We start from the raw sequence: 24,068 nt of genomic DNA, 5'->3' as shown, positions 1-24,068 counted from the left end.
AGTTTTTGCTTACATAAGGGTTATGTTACAGTTGAGATCAGTCTCTGGCTGATGCTGTTTTGTTCATGCTGTTAACTGGTTTGGTATATACCAGGTTGTACAGTGTGTATGGTGTGGGCTGGTGTGTATCTCAGCCTTAGATTAACAGAAATCCTTTCCTCATACTGTCTGTCTCCTCTGGGCACAGTTCTATAACTGAGGTCTGGAGGAGGGGCATATAGGGAGGAGCCAGTTCACACCCATCTAAAGTCTTAGAGTGCCCATGTCTCCTGCGGAGCCCGTCTATACCCCTATGGTCCTTACGGAGTCCCCAGCATCCTCTACGGACTAGGAGAAAAAGATTTACCGGTAGGTTTAAAATCTTATTTTCTGAGTGTAACTGCTCCCATGCTGACACAGAAGTGACTTGGGATAGCTGTGTTCAGCATTAATGGGGAATCCTGCATTCAGCGATAGTAGGGAGTGCTGTGTTCAATGGGACTAATTCAGGGGCTGATTCAGACATGATCACTGCTGTGCGTTTTCGCACAGCGGGCGATCAGGTTTGAACTGCACATGCGTATGCACCGCAATGCCCAGGAGCGCCGGGGAGTGCCAGGGAGCGCTGGCCAGCGACGGGATGGTGTGGGAAAAGCGATCGCATGGCCGATTGCAAGGCGACTGACAGGAAGAGGCCGTTTGTGGGTGGCAACTGACCGTTTTATAGGAGTGCCCGGAAAAAAGCAGGAGGGACCAGGCGTTTGGAGGGACTGTTTCTGACGGCCCCGATCATTGCACTGGAAGAGTAAATCCTGTGAGCTCTCCTGCACATATGATCGCACCACTGCACAGCGATATTCCCCTCCACCTGTAGGCGGCAACTACCTGATCGCAGGGATGCAAAAAACGCACCCTAGCAATCAGGTCTGAATTAGGCCCTGAATTAGGCCCTCAGATCTGATCGCAGCAGCAAATTTGTTAGCTAATGGATAAAACCAAGGGGGTAATTCAGACTGGATTGCTGCTACAGCATCTCACTGGCTGCGATCGGTTCTCTGCCTGATTGACAGGCAGAGGCGGGGTGGGAGGGGGCGTGCCAATGGTGTTAGAATGCCGTTGGCGGGGCGCGGTCCGGACAACGGAGGCAGGGGAGTAGGGCCTGATATGCGGGGCGGGCTAGCCCTGTGCATGTCAGTGTGACTGATCGTAGATGTGCTAAATTTAGCACATCTACGATCAGCTCTAAATAACCCCCTATGTGCACTGCAGGGGGAGCAGATATAACATGTGCAGAGAGAGTTAGATTTGGGTGGGGTATGTTCAAACTGAAATCTAAATTGCAGTGTAACAATAAAAAGCAGCCAGTATTTACCCTGCACAGAAATAATGGGGGTCGTTCCGAGTTGATCACACATAGCAACTTTTTGCTGCCCGTGCGATCAACTAGACGCCGCCTATGGGGGACTGTATTTCTGCATAGCAGGGCTGCGAACGCTTGTGCAGCCCTGATATGCAAAAAAAGTTTCCTGTAAAAGAAGACCAGGGTAAGAGTTACTTACCCTGTGCGATCGATCCAGCGATGCAGGTCCCGGAATTGATGTCAGACATCCGCCCTCCAAACGCCTGGACACGTCTGCGTTAGACTCACCACTCCCCGAAAACGATGAGTTGCTGCCCGGATTCGCATTCCTCCTGTCAATCTTCTTGTGGTCGCCGCTGCGACCGCATTCTTTGCTAGCGGCGTTGCTGCGGTCGCCGGCCGTTGCCGGGTAATGGCGCACCTGCTCAATGTGGCCGCCGCGCATGTGCAGTTCTGACCGTATCGCACGGCTGTGAAGAAGCGCAGTGTGCGATCAGGTCAGCATGACCCCCAATATAACCCACCCAAATCTAACTCTCTGCAAATGTTATATCTGCCCCCCCCTGCAGTGCACATGGTTTTTCCCATCAGCTAACAATTTTGCTGCTGTGATCAGATCTGAATTACCCCCTTGTGAATGGGGAGTGCCGCATTCAACATCAATGGGGAGTGCTGCGTCCAGCATCAATGGGGAGTGCTGCGTTTAGCATCAATGGGGAGTGCCGCGTTCAGCATCAATGGGGAGTGCCGCGTCCAACATCAATGGGGAGTGCCGCGTCCAACATCAATGGGGAGTGCCGCGTTCAGCATCAATGGGGAGTGCCGTGTCCAGCATCAACGGGGAGTGCTACGTTCAGCATCAATGGGGAGTGCTGCGTTCAGCATCAATGGGGAGTGCTGCGTTCAGCATCAATGGGGAGTGCTGCGTTCAGCATCAATGGGGAGTGCTGCGTTCAGCATCAATGGGGAGTGCTGCGTTCAGCATCAATGGGGAGTGCTGCATTCAGCATCAATGGGGAGTGCTGCATTCAGCATCAATGGGGAGTGCAGCATTCAGCATCAATGGGGAGTGCAGCATTCAGCATCAATGGGGAGTGCAGCGTTCAGCATCAATGGGGAGTGCAGCGTTCAGCATCAATGGGGAGTGCAGCGTTCAGCATCAATGGGGAGTGCCGCGTCCAGCATCAATGGGGAGTGCCGCGTCCAGCATCAATGGGGAGTGCCGCGTCCAGCATCAATGGGGAGTGCCGCGTCCAGCATCAATGGGGAGTGCCGCGTCCAGCATCAATGGGGAGTGCCGCGTCCAGCATCAATGGGGAGTGCCGCGTCCAGTATCAATGAGGAGTGCCGCGTTCAGCATCAATGGGGAGTGCCGCGTTCAGCATCAATGGGGAGTGCCGCGTCCAGTATCAATGAGGAGTGCCGCGTTCAGCATCAATGGGGTGTGCTGCGTTCAGCATCAATGGGGAGTGCTGCGTTCAGCATCAATGGGGAGTGCTGCGTTCAGCATCAATGGGGAGTGGTGCATTCAGTAAATGGAGAAAGCTGTGTCGTAGATATTTCCTGCGTTAATAGCAGAATCCTAGCACACTGTCATGTACGGGGGCTTGGAATTTTTCTACTTATCAAACTTAAATCTTTGCCAAGATTGCCAAAACAGCAGTTATTTGCAAGCGCAAAAACAATGATATCATTATTGTGAATCACAGTGAGAAGGAATGTTAATTAAGGGGTGCTTTTTGGGGGTCATTCAGATCTGATCGCTGCTGTGCGTTTTGCACAGCGGGCGATCAGGTACTAACAGCACAGGCGTATGCAGCAATGCGCACTCACATCGGATAACAACAAAGGGCATCGCCAGCCAGCAACAGGATGGTGTGAAAATTTGAATTGCACAGGCATTTGCAAGGTAATTGACAGGAGGAAGCTGTTTGTGGGTGGTAACTGACCGTTTACTGGGAGTGTTCGGAAAAACGCAGGCGTTTTCAGGGAGGGTGTGTGTGTGTGTGTGACTTCACAAAGTGAATTTTAGCAGCTCGGCGTACACATAGGATCGCACACTTGCACGGCGAATTTGGGGGCGGCGACTATCTGATCGCAGGACAGCAAAATTAGCAGCCCAGCCATCAGATCTGAATGACCCCCTTTGTACAGGTTGCTTCCATGTAATAGGGAAAAAGTTCTACACTTGATTTGGGGCAATATTTATTACCCTGTGATGTTCAGGCTGTGTGGGAGGTTTTGCGAGTCTGCGCGTATTTCTGAAGTGACAATGATTTCCACTTTAAATACTTGCAGAACTTTCCTCACAGCCTCTACATCGCAGGCTATTACATATTCCCCTTGGTGCTCAGCTGCAAGTCATCCCTTGGGTTTAGTAAAGCGACATGGAGCTCAGTAACAAACTTTCGTCAAAGGTACCAAGTTTTAAAGGGGGTCTGAGTGTAAGCTGCGTATTCTGTTATTGTATAACCTTATGTTATCCCTACTTTCCCTATTAGTACCTGTAGGGTCCCTCCAGGGTCTTTTCATAAATGGTCTCAAATTTCTTCTCCCGGGTTAAAGAAACAACTGTACGAATATTTTCAACAGCGTCAATGGCAACCTACAAATTAATGCAAATTTGAGAAAATATAAATGAATCAGGATGTACAGGGGTCTGACAGGATGTACAGGGGTCTGACAGGATGTACAGGGGTCTGACAGGATATACAGGAGTGTGACAGGATGTACAGGGGTCTGACAGAATGTACAGGGGTCTGACAGGATATACAGGAGTGTGACAGGATGTACAGGGGTCTGACAGGATGTACAGGGGTCTGACAGGATGTACAGGGGTCTGACAGGATATACAGGAGTGTGACAGGATGTACAGGGGTCTGACAGGATGTACAGGGGTCTAACAGGATATACAGGAGTGTGACAGGATGTACAGGGGTCTGACAGGATGTACAGGGGTCTAACAGGATATACAGGAGTGTGACAGGATGTACAGTGGTCTGACATGATGTACAGGAGTCCGACAGGATGTCACCTGCCAATCCGGGGCATCCCTGTCACCGGATTGGCATGATGGCTGCAGGGGGTGAATATCTAAACTCAGTCACTATAGAAATAACTGGAAGATATGACTAGTAATAGTCATCTGGGAGTTCTGCGTGAACCTATAAAATTATCCCATGGGGGTAGCTTGTGAGAAATGAATGGGAAAGGAGGTATCTTAGCTATAAAGATAAGAGAAGTTTTCGCAGCCTGACTTTAGGACTAGTAGGTAAAATAATATCTGTGATAGGAGTTGGGAAGAGGGTAGAAGTAAAGGATAAAGTGTGGAGTACTTTTATTGTTTGAGAGGGCGGAGAAAATGTCAACTTTTGATCTTCTTATTCTCTCACAATATTGTGTGCTATGAAAGCACCTGCAGCAGCAGCACAATGCATACCTCCCAAATGTCTCGATTTTCGCGGGACAGTCCCGTCTTTTGGGGTCTGTCCTGCTGTCCCTCCCACGGGCCACAGTGTCCCGCTGTGGGGAGCAGTTGGGAGGCTCCCTATCACTCGCTGCTCTGCTCAGTTCAGATCAGCGGTGAATAGACGCTATGTGCATGCGGACAGCGTCTATTCCAGTGAGGCAGAGGGACTGGGGGCATGGCCAGCAACTCACAGAGCGCTGGCGATGTCGCCACTGTGACAGAAATGGGAAGCGTGGCTCGCGATCGCGTCATTCACATGAAGCCACACCCTCTTTTTCTTAGGCCACGTCCCATTTCCGCTCCACGCAGCATCGCCGCGCATGAAGTCCCGGGTCACAGCCTCCAGATGTTGAGAGGCATGACAATGCACGAGAGGACAGAGACAGGGGCACACAACATGAGTGGGAGGCCTGCTTCCCGGCCTTATGGAAGCCAAAGTCATATTCCCGGCACTGGTAATCGGCAATGTGAGAATGCAGTGTACTCACTTTCCCCGCTACTTCCAAATCAGCTTTGTCTTTCTTTGCATGCCCAATGAATACTTTCATTCTGATAATGGTAGAAATGACCAGGACTGGTACGATTACCAGCATCAGAAGGGTCAGCTGCCAGCCATAGATAAGAGATATAATAATGGCAGTGCCCATGTTTGCAGTGTTCTGGGCAAGCAGTGACAGCCTGGCTCCTGTTGCCTACAAAAGATAACAGAGATCAGTTCATTTGGTTTTTAGACTATACATACATACATACATACATACATACATACGAGTACATACATACATACAGAGCTGGATTAAGACCATGGGGGGCCCGAGGCACCTAAGATAGTGAGGCCCCTAATAAAGAGAAGGCAGATGAATATATATATATGTTTATATATATAATGAAAGAAGAAAACATAATTCTCATGGGAACTTAAACCACCTCAGAAGATCAAAAACATTTATATTAAAAATTGTTTATTCATAAAATTAGCAATAAATCTTCATCACTGTTGTAAATATTTGTGTCACAAATGAATACAAATTCCTTACTTAAGATCATATACATCAAATAAACAAGAACATGTTGTTTTGACAATGAGTTGGAGAATTGTATTCTGATGATATCTGCTGTTGTATAAAATGTCAGATCTTCAATTAAATTATTCAGATGTATGATCTAATCCACATGTTTGAAAAAACCCAACGCGTTTCGTCCGCTAGGACTTCATCAGGGGTTATAATCAGATATCAATATTTATGAACTTCAATATCATATCCGGATTATTAAGCCGTTGAATTAAGCAAGATATCGGTTTAGTTTCACCAACTGATATCAATGAATAGTATAAAATGTAGTGCTGTGAATAATTCCTTTTGGGTGTATCATTAATCACTTCACAACAATAAGTGAAAGTGATGGATAGAGTTATTCAAGGACAGGTTTACAACTTCCTTCACAATGCCTCAGGATTCACCTGATAGCTGTGAGGTGAATCCTGAGGCATTGTGAAGGAAGTTGTAAACCTGTCCTTGAATAACTCTATCCATCACTTTCACTTATTGTTGTGAAGTGATTAATGATACACCCAAAAGGAATTGTTCACAGCACTACATTTTATACTATTCATTGATATCAGTTGGTGAAACTAAACCGATATCTTGCTTAATTCATCGGTTTAATAATCCGGATATGATATTGAAATTCATAAATATTGATATCTGATTATAACCCCTGATGAAGTCCTAGTGGACGAATCGCGTTGGGTTTCTTCAAACATGTGGATTAGATCATACATCTGAATAATTTAATTGAAGATCTGACATTTTATACAACAGCAGATATCATCAGAATACAATTCTCCAACTTATTGTCAAAACAACATGTTCTTGTTTATTTGATGTATATGATCTTAAGTAAGGAATTTGTATTCATTTGTGACACAAATATTTACAACAGTGATGAAGATTTATTGCTAATTTTATGAATAAACAATTTTTAATATAAATGTTTTTGATCCTCTGAGGTGGTTTAAGCTCCCATGAGAATTATGTTTTCTTCTTTCATTCTATTTTCATACCTATTCTGACAGGAGGTATTTCTCAGTGGTCCGAGCTCTTCTTAAATTAGCACACTAAAGGGACTTAATTATTTCTATAGTTTATATATATATATATATATATATATATATATATGTGTGTGTGTGTGTGTCTGTGTGTGTGTGTGTATATATATATATATATATATATGTATATATATGTGTGTGTGTGTGTGTGTGTGTATATATATATATATATATGTATATATATGTGTGTGTGTGTGTGTATGTATATATATATATATATATATATATGTATGCAGCAGCTTAATAAGACTTGCCTCCCCAAGCAGCACACGGCAGACCTCTTGCCCTGCACTCCCATCCCCACTGCAGCAGCGGCCACACAGACAGTACAGCTGAGCTGAGCGACGTCTCAGCTGTCCAATAATATATGAATGCAGCAGCCTGCCGCTCAGTCATTGGCTGGGCACGCAGGCTGCTTTATTCATATATTATTGGACAGCTGAGCCGTCCTGTCTGTGCGGCCGCTGCTGCAGTGAGGACGGGAGCCTGGGAGCACAGCACCGCAGATCGGATCGGAAGAGAGATCCGATCTGTGGTGTGGCAGGGGGCCCTTTTGGAAAGGGGGGCCCGGGGTACGTACCCCCCCCCCCTTAATCCGGCTCTGCATACATACATACATACATACATACATACATACATACATACATATATAAACAAACCCTATATGAACACGTATACCATACAGTCCACGCTTCATACGGTAGTTAGTTCCCAACTGTCTCTGTGAAAATGGAGCATGGCCTTGCAATATGGGACAGCAACTAGCTAAGGACTGTGATTAGGGCAGATCGATGTGAACTAGACAGAGTTAAACACTGAAATGTCATAATTTTCCACAATGGTGTTGGTAAATACACCCGTTTTCAGATGTATCTTTTGCAACAAGGATCACGCTGGAGCTAGTGCGTACTGATATCATAAAATGGTGTACAGATACAGTGGCGCACCCAGGGGGGGTTTCCGAGCACCCAGAAACCCCCCTCCACCAAAATATTTTTTTTTTTTTTTTTTAGTTGCATGAGTATTGTTAATGGTTGTCTAGCGTCCTCTGCAGCCTGCTGTCTTCCTGATGGCACTTGTAAGTGCTTAATAAAAGTTTACTTTATTTTAATTATAGTACATATATATCCATGTGCATACATATATACACATGTATGTACATATATATATATATATATATATAAACACACATATGATATATACATGGGTATATATATACGTGTACAATATGTATGTAAATATATATATATATATATATATATATATATGTATGCCTGTTTAATATGCTATGTGTATATGTATGTATATATATATATATATATATATATATATATATATATATATGTATGCCTGTTTAATATGCTATGTGTATATGTATGTATATATATATATATATATATATATATATATATGTGTGTAGATATATATATATATATGCGTAGATATATATATATATATATATATATATATGTGTGTGTAGATATACATATACACACACACACACACACACACACACACACACACAGACACACTAGTTTTGCGGACCCAGCACATACTGGGTCACCTCAGTCCCCACCCCCGTGCTTGGCTCCACCCAATTCTGGAAACCCTCCCATGCAAATCCTGCATTTGCCACTGAGATAGGGGGCTGCAGAACTGTGTACAGCACTGCATAGGAGTGAATATTGAATTTAGTTCTGTGCGGGAGCAAGTGTGGCCGATATATGTCCACTGCCTGTCAAATCATAATGTAGAAGAGACTGGCACAGATATGGCTGTGTGCACTCACCATAAAGTACATATTCCAGTGGCTACTTTGCCTTGAGATAGCATTGGGTTCACTGTACAGCATTTACCATGTTAGATATACCATGCACAAGTACTGTACTTACCCCTTGGACCTGGGAAGCGTCAGTTGCCAGTCTTGTGGTTAAAGCCCCAGTGCTGTTCCTACTGTCATCAAACCAGCCCATTTCCTGCAATGTGACACACCATTACTCAAACAGGGAATCAGCCTCTTACAAGTTATTGGTTTATTCCCTATATATATGCTATTTGCGTTACATGGGTCTGATTCAGATTTGGGAGTAGAGTAACGCTGGATACACACCTGATCGACACGTCGGTGGACCCGCTGTTGCGCAGTCTGAACGGCCGATACAGGTAAGCATACACACTTACCAATCGGTCACTCGACGTGTCAAGTCAGGAAACCCAGCTGGGCGGGTTTGAATTTGCCCGTCCAGCTGTGACGTCGGCTCCTACTGCAAGTAAACGGGAAGTCGGCGGAGCACCCATAAACACAGCCAGATGCAACAATATAACTTCAGAGGTATTGGCCACCAGCTGTGCTACATAGCCATTGTGATGTCTGTGAATTACGTCGATCATAGACATATCGGGGACACACACCCGCCGACAGGCTTGCGATATATCGGCCGTCCGATCGAACAAAGGGGGTAATTCTGAGTTGATCGCAGCAGGAACTTTGTTAGCAGTTGGGCAAAACCATGTGCACTGCAGGGGGGGCAGATGTAACATGTGCAGAGAGAGATAGATTTGGGTGTGGTGAGTTCAATCGGCAATCTAAATTGCAGTGTAAAAATAAAGCAGCCAGTATTTACCCTGCACAGAAACAAAATAACCCACCCAAATCTAACTCTCTCTGCAAATGTTATACCTGCCTCCCCTGCAGTGCACATGGGGGGTCATTCCGAGTTGTTCGCTCGTTGCCGATTTTCGCTATACTGCGATTAGTCGCTTACTGCGCATGCGCTTAGTTATTTTACACAAAAGTTAGGTATTTTACTCACGGCCTAACGAGGATTTTTCATCGTCCTGGTGATCGTAGTGTGATTGACAGGAAGTGGGTGTTTCTGGGTGGAAACTGGCCGTTTTCTGGAAGTGTGCGAAAAAACGCTGGCGTTTCTGGGAAAAACGCGGGAGTGTCTGGGCGAACGCTGGGTGTATTTGTGATGTCAAACCAGGAACGAAACTGACTGAACTGATCGCAGTGGCAGAGTAAGTCCCGAGCTACTCAGAAACTGCTAAGAAATTTCTATTCGCAATTCTGCCAATCTTTCATTCGCAATTCTGCTAAGCTAAGATACACTCCCAGAGGGCGGCGGCTTAGCGTGTGCAATGCTGCTAGAAGCAGCTAGCGAGCGAACAACTCGGAATGAGGGCCATGGTTTTGCCCAAATGCTAAAAAATTTCCTGCTGCGATCAACTTGGAGTTACCCCCATAAGCTGAAATGTAATTTGCATTGTAAACATAAAGCAGTCCAGCATTTATGGACTACATGCAAAATTAGCCAGCAAAAAATAAAATAAAATTATATATATCTTTGCAGTGCACCCCTTGCATTGCAACATGGTTTGTCCAGGTGATCAGTACTTGACCTTTCTTACTTTATTGCCAAATCAGAATCAGGCCCCATATGTCAAAAGCAATTTGCAAACCAGTGAAAACTGAACAAGTAAATAAAGCTTCGGAAGAATTATCAATGAAAAGTTCTAAAATGCTCATTTAATTGTAGAGCCTTATCCGGGTTTGTTAACAAACCAGAAAAGTTATAAATTGGGCAAAACCATGTGCACTGCAGGTGGGGCAGATGTAACATGTGCCGAGAGAGTTAGATTTGGGTGGGGTGTGTTCAAACTGAAATCTAAATTGCAGTGTAAAAATTTAGCAGCTAGTATTTACCCTGCACAGAAACAATATAACCCATCTAAATCTCTCTGCACATGTTACATCTGCCCCACCTGCAGAGCAACATGGGTTTGCACAATTGCTAACTTTTTTGGTTTACTAACAAACCTGAATACCCCCCGTAATCTGGTCTATTTTGCATATAATTTCCAACACATCAGGTGTGAGCTACATTCTGCCAGCCATTTTCATTTGCCAGAGGAGATTATGTAGAATTGTAATGAATGATATTAAGGCAGAAGTTGGTGACGCTGAATCATGCAAAAGGTAAGTGTGACAGCAGAGGGGACACAAGTGAGTGGTATGGAAAATGACTCTGGTTCCATCCCATGGTCAGGGATTGATGGCAAGCGCCTAAGGATGACAATCAATATCTGTGAGTGATAGAGAATGAGTTCACATCTCGGCAATAAGATAAGTTTCGGAGCAATTTAGGAAGAGTCTCTTGCCCGGATAGTGACACTGATAAGATCCCCACCTGTAAAAAGTAAACTGGTATAACTAATGCACAACAGAGAGACTGTGCTACTGCCAGAATAAGCTCCAGCGCTACTGTCAGCTCTCATCCATTACATTTTACAATATTACTGGGTAGTGACAAAGAGGTGGCTAAGTGGACAAAGGCAGAGGGCACGTATTATAAGTGGCGGATTCAGGGGGGATAGGGAAGGAGGCACCCAAGCAAGTGCCTCCTCCCCCCCCCCACCACCACCACCAATCCCCCCATAATTATCTGGCTGTTTTTTCCAGCTGGAGGATGGGGATCAGAGGCAGTGGGCAGGTGGCCAGGCCTAAGCACCAGACTCCGGTGGCAGCAGCCAGTCCCCAGCTGTCGCTACCAGCAGCTGCTGCCACCTGCACCTCCTGCCTGCCCCCGGCCACGGCCTGTACTTGCCGCTTCTGCCATGCACTGAGTACTGGGACCCAGAGGGCGGCAGCCCGAACACCTGTAGCGGAGACATCATCCAGGACAGTGTCCTGGGCACTGCAGGGTGGTTCATGGTGCATGGCTCGATGTCACCCACTGCCTCCCCAGTTAACCACTGCTCCATGTCACCCTCTACCTCTCTCTGTCACCCACTGCCTCCTTGTCACCTACTGCCTTCCCAGTCACCCACTATCTCCTTGTCACCCTCTTCCTCTCTCTGTTAATCCCGCACGCTCTCTGCCACCCACTGCCTCCATGTCACCCATTGTCTCACTGTCACCCACTACCTCTCCAGTCACCACTATTTCCCTGTCAGCATCTATCTGTCACCCAGTCTCTCTCTGTCACTTGCTGCCTGCATGTCTCCCCCTTGCCTTCCCTGTCACCCACTATCCTTGTCACCCCCTACCTTTCCCCATCCCCATTTCCTGTCATTTGCTGCCTCTTCCCCTCTGTGTCACCTCTCATTCTTGTCACCAACTGCCTCTCACCATCATCCTTTACATCACCATCTGCCTCCTCCTGGTGTCACACACTACCTCTCCCAGTCACCCATTCCCTGGCATTATCCACTGCCTCCCCCTGTCACCAATTCCATGGCATTACCCACTGCCTCTCCCTTGTCACCCATTCCTTGGCATCATCCACTGCATTCCCCTGTCACCCATTCCCTGGCATCACCCACTGCCTCTAACTGTCACCCTCTGCCTCTCCCACTATCTCTCCCCATTACCCACTGCCTCATCTTCTGCCTCTCAACAGCATCACTATCTCCTCATCATCCTCTCTCCTGTCATCCGCTACATATCCAAGGCAACCCTTTGAGGCCACGTCCTTGTTGTGAGGCAACACCCACATTCCCAGGGGCACGAGCAAATAACACCTCCCATCCTTCCCATGTCATTGTGCCCCCCGTCATTTAGTTCTGGATGCACCCCTACGCAGTGTCAGACTGGGGCATGAACGACCCACCGGGGGAATGCAATGATAGAGGCCCATACTTAGGGGTGTGGTCAGCCTACAAAAGGGGTGTGGCCAGCCTCCACAGAGGCTTGAAATACACAATAGTTTAGTGCAGTGTAATGCAACATATCTACCATGTATAATACAAGTGCACAGTCTGGAACCTGATCCCTAGAGGAATGAGTGGGCCCTCAGGCAGTGGGGCCTACCAGTGGTTTCCCTGGTACCCCTGTGGGCCAGTCCGACACTGCCCCTACTTACTATGGGTGTGTTATGGGAGTGTCACGCCGCTGAGTGATTGCATACACAGGTATATAATTGTTCATATTGGAGGCCATATTTAGATGGATAATTTGCACCTGCAATTAAGGCTGATGTGAGTTTTGATGGAGCGTCCGATGATGCATCTAAAAACGCACCCATGATTGTTTTAGCTCCTGTATTCACTAAAGTGGGCGTCTCAGTCCTTGCACATTCAGAAGCACGCTTGTACACAGGAAAGGGATGTAGCGACAGTTGCATATTTGTGCAGAAGCAATGTTGGCCCAGTTGGACAGACGCTTGTACACCAGTGAAGGGCAAGTAGCAGCATTTGTATATAGGAGCAGAAGCAATACAGGCAAATGATGTAGACAGTAATTACATTGCAGAAATCTGAGTGACAAACCTGTCTCAAAATTGCTTTGAAAGTCAGAAGTCTTATTCTCTTTGTTAGGATCTCCCCAGCTTTTCCAAAGGTGTATCCCTGGCAGACGGTGAAGACAAATATCAACACATCAGTCATATTCCAATGTTTTCAAGACATATGGTAGTAGTAGTAGTAATACTACTACTACTACTACTACTACTGCTGCAGCTGCTACTACTACCACTACTACTACTACTACCACTACTACTACTACTACTACTACTACTACTACTACCACTACCACTACCACTACTACTACCACTACTACTACTACCACCACCACTACCACTACTACTACTACCACTACTACCACCACTACCACTACTACCACCACCACTACCACTACTACTACCACTACCACTACTACTACCACTACTACTACCACTACTACCACTACTACTACTACCACTACTACTACTACCACCACCACTACCACTACTACCACTACTACCACCACTACCACTACTACTACCACTACCACTACAACTACCACTACTACTACTACTACTACTACTACTACTACTACTACCACCACCACTACCACTACTACACTACCACTACTACCACTACTACTACTACCACTACTACTACTACCACCACTACTACTACTACCACTACTACCACCACTACCACTACTACTACCACCACTACCACCACTACCACTACTACTACCACTACCACTACTACTACTACCACTACTACTACCACTACTACCACTACTACCACTACCACTACTACTACTACCACTACTACTACCACTACTAGTACTACTACCACTACCACTACTACTACTACCACTACCACTACCACTACCACTACTACTACTACCACTACTGCAGCTGCTGCTACTACTACTACTACCACTACCACTACCACTACTACTACCACCACCACTACTACTACTACTACTACTACTACCACCACTACTACTACTACTACTACTACTACTACCACCACTACTACTACCACTACCACTACTACTACTACCACTACTACTGCAGCTGCTACTACCACCACCACCACCACCACCACCACCACCACCACCACCACCACTACTACTACTACTACTGCTGCAGCTGCTACTACTACTACCACTACCACTACCACTACTACTACTACCACTACTACCATACCTCCCAACTTTCTTTATTGCAGAAGAGGGACAGACATGAAAGGGCGTGACCTTGGAAAAGGGGGTGTGGCTTCACAGCAATGCCACCATTTAGGCCACGCCTCTCTTGTCCGTCGCTGAATGGGGCATGCTCAGCGCTCTGTAAGCTACTGGCATGCCCCCTCTCCCTCTGTCACTCGTGAATAGACGCTGTGCGCATGCGAGTGCAGGAGCCTCCCAACTGCCATCCCTCCACTGCGGGACGCTGCGGCCCGCGGGTGGGACAGCGGGACAGTCCCAAAAAAATGTGGAGATTACAGTCTATTGGGTCGATGTATCATGCAGTGAAAACAGTGGAGTAGTTGCACATAGCATCCAATCAGCTTTGAGGAAGCATTTATCAAGTTCACTCTATAACATGGTAGGTAGATGCTGATTGGTTGCCACCTGTATGCACACATATACACACTAGTTCATTTTTTGTCAGAAGTCAGTTAATCAGCAGATATATTTTGGGGTGTCTGAGGAAACTGGAGTATCTAGAGGAAACACTGTCCACCCTGTCTGCCCAACCCATGATAATGATTCGCACAGACAACCCACCAGCTTACCATTATCACACCCCAATCTCATGGACTTTGCCTTTTCTGCCGATTGAAAATTGGGACAGTTTTACCAATAAATGGGACAGTTGAGAACTTTGGTATTCTTATTAAAACTGGGAAAGTAGTATTGAGGACAAGTGTTTTCCTTAAATAACTGAATAAAAGGTAAATACATTAAAATAAACCATTTTTATTAGACACTCACCTGAAGGGAAAAGGTAATAAAAGACAATACTCCAAGTCCCAAAAAGAGCAAAGAAAACATGTTACTTCTGGACCTGATCTCATCGGCCTGCCCTGCAAATACCTGGGGGATAAGAGATAGCACATTGCTGTTACTAAGGGTAGAACTAGAAGGCATTTTTATATGACGCTTAAACTGGGATCAATGCAGCGGTGCTGTCACTGTCTGCAGGTAGTAGCCGTGATTAGCATCGCACGATGGGCGCATTCATTTGTTGTTACATCTGTAACATAGGACAGTGGTTCTCAAACATTCTTGAATCATGAAGTACTAAAATATAAGCAGTTTTATAACGGCAACCCTAGGATAAATGTTTATTATTGATCTATTTGGAAGAAAAATATTACATTAAGTAGATTCTGCCTCCTGTCATTCGAAGGGGCAGTTATGTGGTGGTGCACAGTTGTGCTTCTTTTTGTCCGCATGTTTTATGATTGGCAGTCACCAAACCTGGTTTTGCCTATCACTTTGACCATAAATAATTTGATTTGTTTCTAATCTTGACCACCAACCCAAGGCACCCCTGCAAGAGCCTCGCGGCACCCTGGCACACAGTTTGAGAACCACTGATATAGAGGTCATTTAGGATGAGCATCAAATGCAAAATGCCTGGACTCTCCATAGGTGCACCAGGGAGGCCCACGCAGCTAAATGAAAGGACACCACAGCTGTCTTTATTATATATGACAATTTTGTACATGATCATTTTTGGGGGGATGAGACCCAAAGACTGGCAGCTTTTGTATTATGCAAATTTCAAGTCAAGTCATTCAGCGGAATGAAAGGGTTCGTGGGCTGTGGAGATAAAGGCCATAGACAGCCTTTTCATCATTTTATCTCGTTTCAGTGATCTTGCACTGTAAAATCTCCTATCTGTACTGCTGCGCAACACTAGGTGCACTGATGTGCCAACTGTATTTTCCAAAGAGCGCTCTCACACTGCTCAACCCGCCTCACTGCTGGTTCATGGTCCAGCACCTCCACATGCCGCCATATCGCTCCATAAGCTCATCGGGTGAAATCTAGGCATGCTTGCGTATATCAAAGTGCTTGGTGGGTCCAAGACTTGGTAAATGACTGCATAGAAACAAAAGCAGGGGCTAGTTTAAAGGGAACTAGAATTAAAATATCACTCTTATTTATTTCCCCCCCCCCAACACACAATGACTGAAGTTGCCAGTTGCACGATGTGGAAAAGGCAGTCTCGCCCATAACAGCCAATCACATTATGTCATTTTTCTAGTGCATCTTAGAATGCAAAAGCAAAATTCTGATTGGCTTCCATCAGTTCTGCACACATTTCTATAGGTCGCCACTGTATTTATGTGCTGTTTGTACGAGACATGAACATTGGGGGTCATTCCGAGTTGTTCGCTCTTTATTTTTTTGTTGCAACGGAGCGATTAGTCGCTAATGCGCATGCGCAATGTCCGCAGTGCGACTGCGCCAAGTAAATTTGCTATGCAGTTAGGTGTCACGATCTAAGTAATTCCTTATCAGTATTTACCTTCCAAATGCCTCCTGAGACTGTCCCAGTGTTCCAAGCCTGGATTCCATCTGCACTGTCTGTGTGCAGCACGCTGCATCTCATTGTCTCAAATCTCTTTACTGTGATTCTGGCAGCTTCATGGTTAAAGCTCACATTCAAGTTACAAACAATCTTTCCCTCCAAAAGCTACCATGGGTGCAGCCATGTTTTCCTAATCACATGTTACCTTTCAGCCTATCAGCTGAACTCTGCTCTCAGCCTGATTACACAGCAGCTGCACTCTGGTCTCTGGTTAATCAGCCAGCCAATCCCTGCTTCCCAGCAGGTAAAAATATCCTGTTCCTGGGGTGGAAAGATGTCAGTGCTTCAATTGTCTTCAGTGATTCCAGTGTGCAGTTCTCCCATGGACTTTCTCTGCAGTACAGCCTGACTCCCTGGTGATTACACTCTGCAGTGTAACCCGACACTCCAGTGATTAACCCTCTACAGTCTACCCTGATTCACCTGTGTCTGAACTCCGGCTTTCCAGCAGCCATTCTCCAGCATCACTTCATGCTTCACCTGTGCTTCTAAGTACAATAGTGCAGTTCTATCTGCGAACCCCAGCTTCACTCAAAGCTTACCAACGATCCCAAAGTAACCATCGGTGTTCCGTCATCGATCCCAAGTATTTCTCTGAACTGTGTTTCCTATTACCAGTACCAAGTCATCAGTATTCCTCTGAACTGTGTTTAATAAAACCTTTGAACTTTCCCTTGTTGTCGTGGTCACGCCTTCGGGCATTTGTTCTAAAGGTTCCCTGCATATCCAAGAACCCTGTACTGCCTCCCAGGTACACATATACCTCAGCCCCTACAACTGAGGCTTCCCCCTGGTCAGCACCAGCCCTCAGTTGTGACAGTAAGCACTGACCTAATGGATCCGGCCGGAGACCAGGTCCAAGCGACCAGGCCGATGCAAGAACTTGCAGCCTGCCTTGAACGTCAGGAGACTGCACAGGGCCATGTGATCCGCTGTCTCCAGGACCTCTCCTCTCGGCTGGATGGAATACAAGTAACCCTCTGTGGTTCAGGGGCGTCCAGTGTGCCGACTGCAGTACCTTTGGTGGTATCCCCACCCACCATTCCCGTTTCTGCTCCTTGTCTCCATTTACCGACACCTGCCAAGTTTGATTGTTCCCCAAAAGCCTGTCGGGGTTTCCTAAATCAGTGTGAGATATGTTTTGAGTTACAGCCTGGCAGTTTCCCAAATGACCGCACCAAGGTTGCTTACATCATCTCCCTCCTCAGTGGCTCCGCCCTCGATTGGGTATCACCTCTATGGGAGAAATCTGATGCCCTGCTCTCTTCATATGCAGATTTCGTGGCAACCTTCAGGCGCATCTTTGATGAACCAGGTCGTGTGACCTCTGCCTCCTCTGATATCCTCCGGCTACGTCAGGGGACACGAACAGTCGGTAAATATCTGGTACAGTACCAGATCCTAGCGTCCGAACTTTCTTGGAATGATGATGCTCTTTACTCAGCCCAAGGAAGGGCGTCTGTGTCTACAGCCCAAGGAGGGGCGTCTGTGTCTACAGCCCTAGGAGGGGTATCCAATGTTCAAGCTCTAGTAGGGGCATATGAGTCTTCTCAAAAAGGAGTTTCTGATCTGTCAACCCCAGGAGGGGTGCTGGAGAAAACAACCCTGAGAGAGGTGTCTGATTCATCAACCCCAGGAGGGGTCACCAAAGTATCAGTCCCAAGGGAAGTATCCAGAGCCAAGTTCCCAGATGGAAATTTTTGTGCTACAGATGCAGTTATGAACTCCTGTTTGCCGTCTTCAGAGAGCACCACCCTGTTGGCATCCAGCATGGACCAGGTCCAGGATGGTCTAACTGAACACTCGGATACCACTCATTCCGGTTCTAACCGGATTCTGACTCCTTCAGTTCCAGCTGATTCAACTGTCTTTAGACTCAATCCGGTTCCATCCGTCTGTCTGAAGATTCCTTCGGTTCCAGCCGATTCCGATATCTCTGGACCCAATCCGGTTCCATCCGTAGGTCTAAAGACTCCTTCAGTTCCAGCTGATTCAACCGTCAATCCGAAGACTCCTCCGGTCCCAGCCGGTTCAAGCTTTTCTGGACCCAATCCGGTCCCATCCGTCTGTCCGGATCAGCCTCCTTCAGTTCCAGCCGATTCCAATACCTTCGGATCTAATCCGGTCCTATCAGTCGGTCTAAAGTCTCCGCCGGTCTCAACCGGTTCAAGTTTGTCTGGACTTAATTTGGTCTCGTCCATAGGTCCGGTACAGTCTCCTCTGGTCCCAGCCAGCTCAAGTTCATCAGGATTCAATCTAGAGCCTTCCATTTGTTCAGATAAAGAACTTATAAAGAAGTGTCCTGGGGCCACTCCTAAAGGAGGGGGTGCTGTCACGATCTAAGTAATTCCTTATCAGTATTTACCTTCCAAATGCCTCCTGAGACTGTCCCAGTGTTCCAAGCCTGGATTCCATCTGCACTCTCTGTGTGCAGCACGCTGCATCTCATTGTCTCAAATCTCTTTACTGTGATTCTGGCAGCTTCATGGTTAAAGCTCACATTCAAGTTACAAACAATCTTTCCCTCCAAAAGCTACCATGGGCGCAGCCATGTTTTCCTAATCACATGTTACCTTTCAGCCTATCAGCTGCACTCTGCTCTCAGCCTGATTACACAGCAGCTGCACTCTGGTCTCTGGTTAATCAGCCAGCCAATCCCTGCTTCCCAGCAGGTATAAATATCCTGTTCCTGGGGTGGAAAGATGTCAGTGCTTCAATTGTCTTCAGTGATTCCAGTGTGCAGTTCTCCCATGGACTTTCTCTGCAGTACAGCCTGACTCCCTGGTGATTACACTCTGCAGTGTAACCCGACACTCCAGTGATTAACCCTCTACAGCAGTGATTTTCAAACCTTTTTTTACTCGCGGCACACCGAACAATATTTTAAAATTGCCAAGGCACACCATCTGTTCCCCACAGAAAAAAAACCAAAATACACACACTGGCCCTCACAGTAATAAAAAATCTACACATACATTGGCCTACACAGAAAAAACAATCACATTGTTTCCCACATAAATCATGTTGCTCTTTACATAAATCCTATTGCTCCACACATAAATCAATCACATTGCTCCCCACATAAATTCTATTGCTCCCCACATGAATTATTCACATTTTTGCCCCCATAAATCCTTATTCTCCCCACATAAATCCTATTGTTCCCCACAGGAGAAATAACATAACAAATATTAGCCCCTAACGGTCAGCTGTCCTCCTCCCTTTCCCTCAGTGGCGGGGGTTGTTCATAGTGGATTGCTGCGAATACTGAACAGTGGGCGGGCAGGTGTGGATGTGGGTGGGCAAGGAAAGCTGTGGATGCAGGCGGGAACTGGAAGATGTGTATGCAGGCGTGTGGGCTGGCTGGGTGGTGAGTTGCGGTGGCCGTGACCTATGATATCACACCGCCGCGTCATCAAGGCACAGGTCACAGCCGGAGCATGAATGATCCTCCAAGAAGAGCCCGGGAAAACCGTTCACTCTGAAGGTGCAGGAAGCTGCTCTGGCTCCGCGGCACACCTTGCAACTGGTCGCGGCACACTAGTGTGCCACGGCACACTGGTTGAAAAAGCCTGCTCTACAGTCTACCCTGATTCACCTGTGTCTGAACTCCGGCTTTCCAGCAGCCATTCTCCAGCGATCCCCAGCATCACTTCATGCTTCACCTGTGCTTCTAAGTACAATAGTGCATTTCTATCTGCGAACCCCAGCTTCACTCAAAGCTTACCAACGATCCCAAAGTAACCATCGGTGTTCCGTCATCGTTTCCAAGTCACCATCGGTGTTCCGTCATCGATCCCAAGTATTTCTCTTAACTGTGTTTCCTATTACCAGTACCAAGTCATCAGTATTCCTCTGAACTGTGTTTAATAAAACCTTTGAACTTTCCCTTGTTGTCGTGGTCACGCCTTCGGGCATTTGTTCTAAAGGTTCCCTGCATGTCCAAGAACCCTCCCAGGTACACATATACCTCCGCCCCTACAACTGAGGCTTCCCCCTGGTCAGCACCAGCCCTCAGTTGTGACATTAGGTATTTTACTCACGGCATTACGAGGTTTTTTCTTCGTTCTGGTGATCGTAATGTGATTGACAGGAAGTGGGTGTTTCTGGGCGGAAACTGGCCGTTTTATGGGTGTGTGCGAAAAAACGCTACCGTTTCTGGGGAAAACGCGGGAGTGGCTGGAGAAACGGAGGAGTGTCTGGGCGAACGCTGGGTGTGTTTGTGACGTCAAACCAGGAACGAAACTGACTGAACTGATCGCAGTTGCCGAGTAAGTGTGGAGCTACTCAGAAACTGCTAAGAAGTGTCTATTCGCAATTTTGCTAATCTTTCGTTCGCAATTTTGATAAGCTAAGATTCACTCCCAGTAGGCGGCGGCTTAGCGTCTGCAAAGCTGCTAAAAGCAGCTTGCGAGCGAACAACTCGGAATGAGGGCCATTATCAGTTATTATAACATGGTTATTATAGCAATAAACTATTCTGCAATAAGACATGTCTAGTAATAATAGCTTGAAGCCATACTCCGATAATCCTGGAAAATATAATGGAAAAGGCGGGTCTGGTGCCACCGTTGATTATTGCGCAGATGAGTCCCACCACAAAGTACGGCCACTCGGATTTATTCAGCTTCAGGACCTTGAAAAATGAAACTGGAGGAGGCTCTTCATTCTGTGAAACATGAAAAGTAAGAATTATACTAGAAGTTTCAGTAAAGGGGGACGTAGTCTGGGCTATGCATGGATATTGAAAGTAAGGAATGGTCCTGTATATACAGTGAAGGGCAACAAAAAAAACATAAGACACAGAACCCTGGCAATAAAAAATCTATAACAACAATTTACTAAAGTACCATGGTCCAGGGTCCTACAGCAAAGAAGCAATTACATATTTTAATTGATATACAGAAACTCGTAGAGTATGCAGTATAGTTAGTATCTGAGGCATTAATATTAACTACACTTCTTTGCTGCTGATAAAATAAAAAGTTTCAGTCGGTTCTCTCCTCATAAAGTATGGCGCTGCCCTGCCGGTAGTGATGACACGATTATCTACCCGGATGGGTCCAATGTGTAAAGTTGGAAGGAGAATTGAACACCAGGAAGTCGGTTTGTGGTGTACAGTGTATGAGTTTGTTTTGTTTTCCTGCACATTGTTTAGTCCATTACCATATATATTTCATTTATTACCACTCTAACTAATTGTCATTTATTGTCAAATGCATTTTAATGGCTTTAGTATGAAATACCTACAATCAAAATCCTGACGGTCAAAATCCCAACAACAATTGACCGACGGTCAAAATCCCGACAAGGTCAAATATACAGACAAGGTCAAAATACCAACATGTAAAATACAGACAAGGTCAAAATACCGACATTTAAAATGCCAACTGGACAAAAAGTCGACACAAGTTTTTCCTTGTTTTTTGGTGTGTATGTCAACATAAGTCGACATGAACACTGTGTAAGTGTACCACGTCCCCTCGCATGGCTCGCGCTTCGGGCACGGTGCCTCGCTGCGCTTGCTCACTATTATATTCCCCTCCAGGTCCACTGGGATGGAAAAGTATGAACAAGTCAGTTTCAATTAAAAAAAATCATGAAAAACTCATGTAGAGTTTTTGATCTGTCAACATTTTAAATGATGGTATTTTGACCTTGTCGGTATTTTATATGCCGGGATTTTACCTTGTCGAGATTTTGACTGTCGGGATTTTGATTGTAGGCAAATTGTCTGTCATTATTTATTATACACTGATTTAAAGTCTATCTGATGCACGGGGCTCATTGGATGATCAGCCATTAGGGAATTTATTCGGTTTGGGACAAGCGATCCATGTAACTGTTATGCCTCTAGCTTCACGGTGTCATTGTTATCCAACGCACAATCATATACTTGACCACATTACTCACCACATCTTTATTCTTCTCATCCTCTTCCTTGTCTTGTCTTGCTGATGATTTCTTGAAGCTGTGTCGGCTTGACTGTCTCCGCACTAACTTGGCCCCTGTGTTCTTCATATCTGATAAGGTTTCATTTGCCTGACTTTTTCGGTCTTCGTTGTCACCCTGACCCTCCACAGTCTGCAGAGATAAGTGACAGGTTACTAGGCAAATCATCAAGCAGAGTATCATTATACATGCTAGACTTTCCCATGATGTTTTACTCCACTATTAAACTTCAAGATGACCACCGGAGACCGCACCTACACTACCAATAAGGGATGTAGTTATTAGGTCGGCAATTCCAATGTTGACATTCATTGGGGTAAATTTACTAAGATGGGAGTTCTATTTAAGATGGGATGTTGTCCATAGCAACCAATCAGATTCTACTTCTCATTTACCTAGCATCTTCAAGAATATAAATCCTGGAATCTGATTGGTTGCTATGGGCAACATCTCATCTTAAATAGAACTCCAATCTTAGTAAATTTACCCCACAATGTCAACACCTCAATGTTGACATTTGTTATGTTGACTTTGTTAAAATGTAGGCAGGCAATGTGTCAACGTTCTCATGTGAAATGCCGACATTGTCATAATGTCGACATCAGGGTTAACCTGTGGGATGGGAGGGTAGGGATAGGCAATAGGGGTAGGTTAGGTTTAGGCTACAGAGGGTGAAGCTAGGGTTAGACACTAGAGGGGGGATTAAGGGTAAGGATTAGGGTTTGGGACATTGTACTTACTGAACTGCTGGGGCATCAGAGAACTCTTAAGGAAATGATAGACATATGACCACTGCGACTCGGAAGCCAATGCTGGAGACTCCGCTGCCGCAGGGACCAGGTGTGTGAACAATATGTCGTCATTCTATTATGTTGACATTTCATTAATGTCTACAGTGTCTACATGATGAATGTCGACATAACATACCTAACACTACCAATAATGAATAACCATGATGAGTGCTTTCACCCATAAAGGAAGATGAAACAGGGGTTGAACTGATCCCTTCTGTAAAGCAGAGCAATAATGGCGGGGAGTAAGGAGGTGCCTGATATACGTTTTGGGCTGTAATATGGTGAATACTTGAATTGGACATTATTAGTATAATAGGCTGGATAGCTGGAGTTGTATTGTATGCCGGTTGTTCATACAGTATAGTATACATGGGTTTTATTACAGATAATTATTACTATTATGTTTTATTTATATGGCGCCACACATAGTCTGCAGCGCCTTACAAAGTACATAAATAGGAAGAGTGTAAACAAGACAAGAAAAACACATAAGAGACTTACAGTACAAAATATTGGGGAATATGGGATACAAGCTACATAAACATTATACCCACAAAAGCATCTCAACATACAGTACAAATTAATT

General features: G+C 45.7%; 1 protein-coding gene across 1 annotated transcript in view; it reads right to left on the bottom strand.

Annotated features, from left to right (window-relative positions):
- The window catches only part of LOC134927251 (ATP-dependent translocase ABCB1-like), a 131,744-nt gene that overhangs the window by 39,854 nt on the left and 67,822 nt on the right, over nucleotides 1-24,068 (bottom strand). Inside the window, exons 16-22 of the mRNA XM_063921448.1 lie at nucleotides 22,650-22,820; nucleotides 21,259-21,405; nucleotides 15,128-15,229; nucleotides 13,186-13,263; nucleotides 8,808-8,891; nucleotides 5,297-5,500; nucleotides 3,844-3,944 (exon numbers count right to left, since the gene is read on the bottom strand). Of these exons, the coding sequence (XP_063777518.1) occupies nucleotides 3,844-3,944; nucleotides 5,297-5,500; nucleotides 8,808-8,891; nucleotides 13,186-13,263; nucleotides 15,128-15,229; nucleotides 21,259-21,405; nucleotides 22,650-22,820 (887 nt within the window). The remainder of the gene's footprint in view (nucleotides 1-3,843; nucleotides 3,945-5,296; nucleotides 5,501-8,807; nucleotides 8,892-13,185; nucleotides 13,264-15,127; nucleotides 15,230-21,258; nucleotides 21,406-22,649; nucleotides 22,821-24,068) is intronic.

This window comes from Pseudophryne corroboree, chromosome 5, assembly GCF_028390025.1.
Source record: "Pseudophryne corroboree isolate aPseCor3 chromosome 5, aPseCor3.hap2, whole genome shotgun sequence".
In the NCBI taxonomy this organism is placed as follows: domain Eukaryota; kingdom Metazoa; phylum Chordata; class Amphibia; order Anura; family Myobatrachidae; genus Pseudophryne; species Pseudophryne corroboree.
This window is presented reverse-complemented; position numbering and strand designations above follow the sequence as displayed.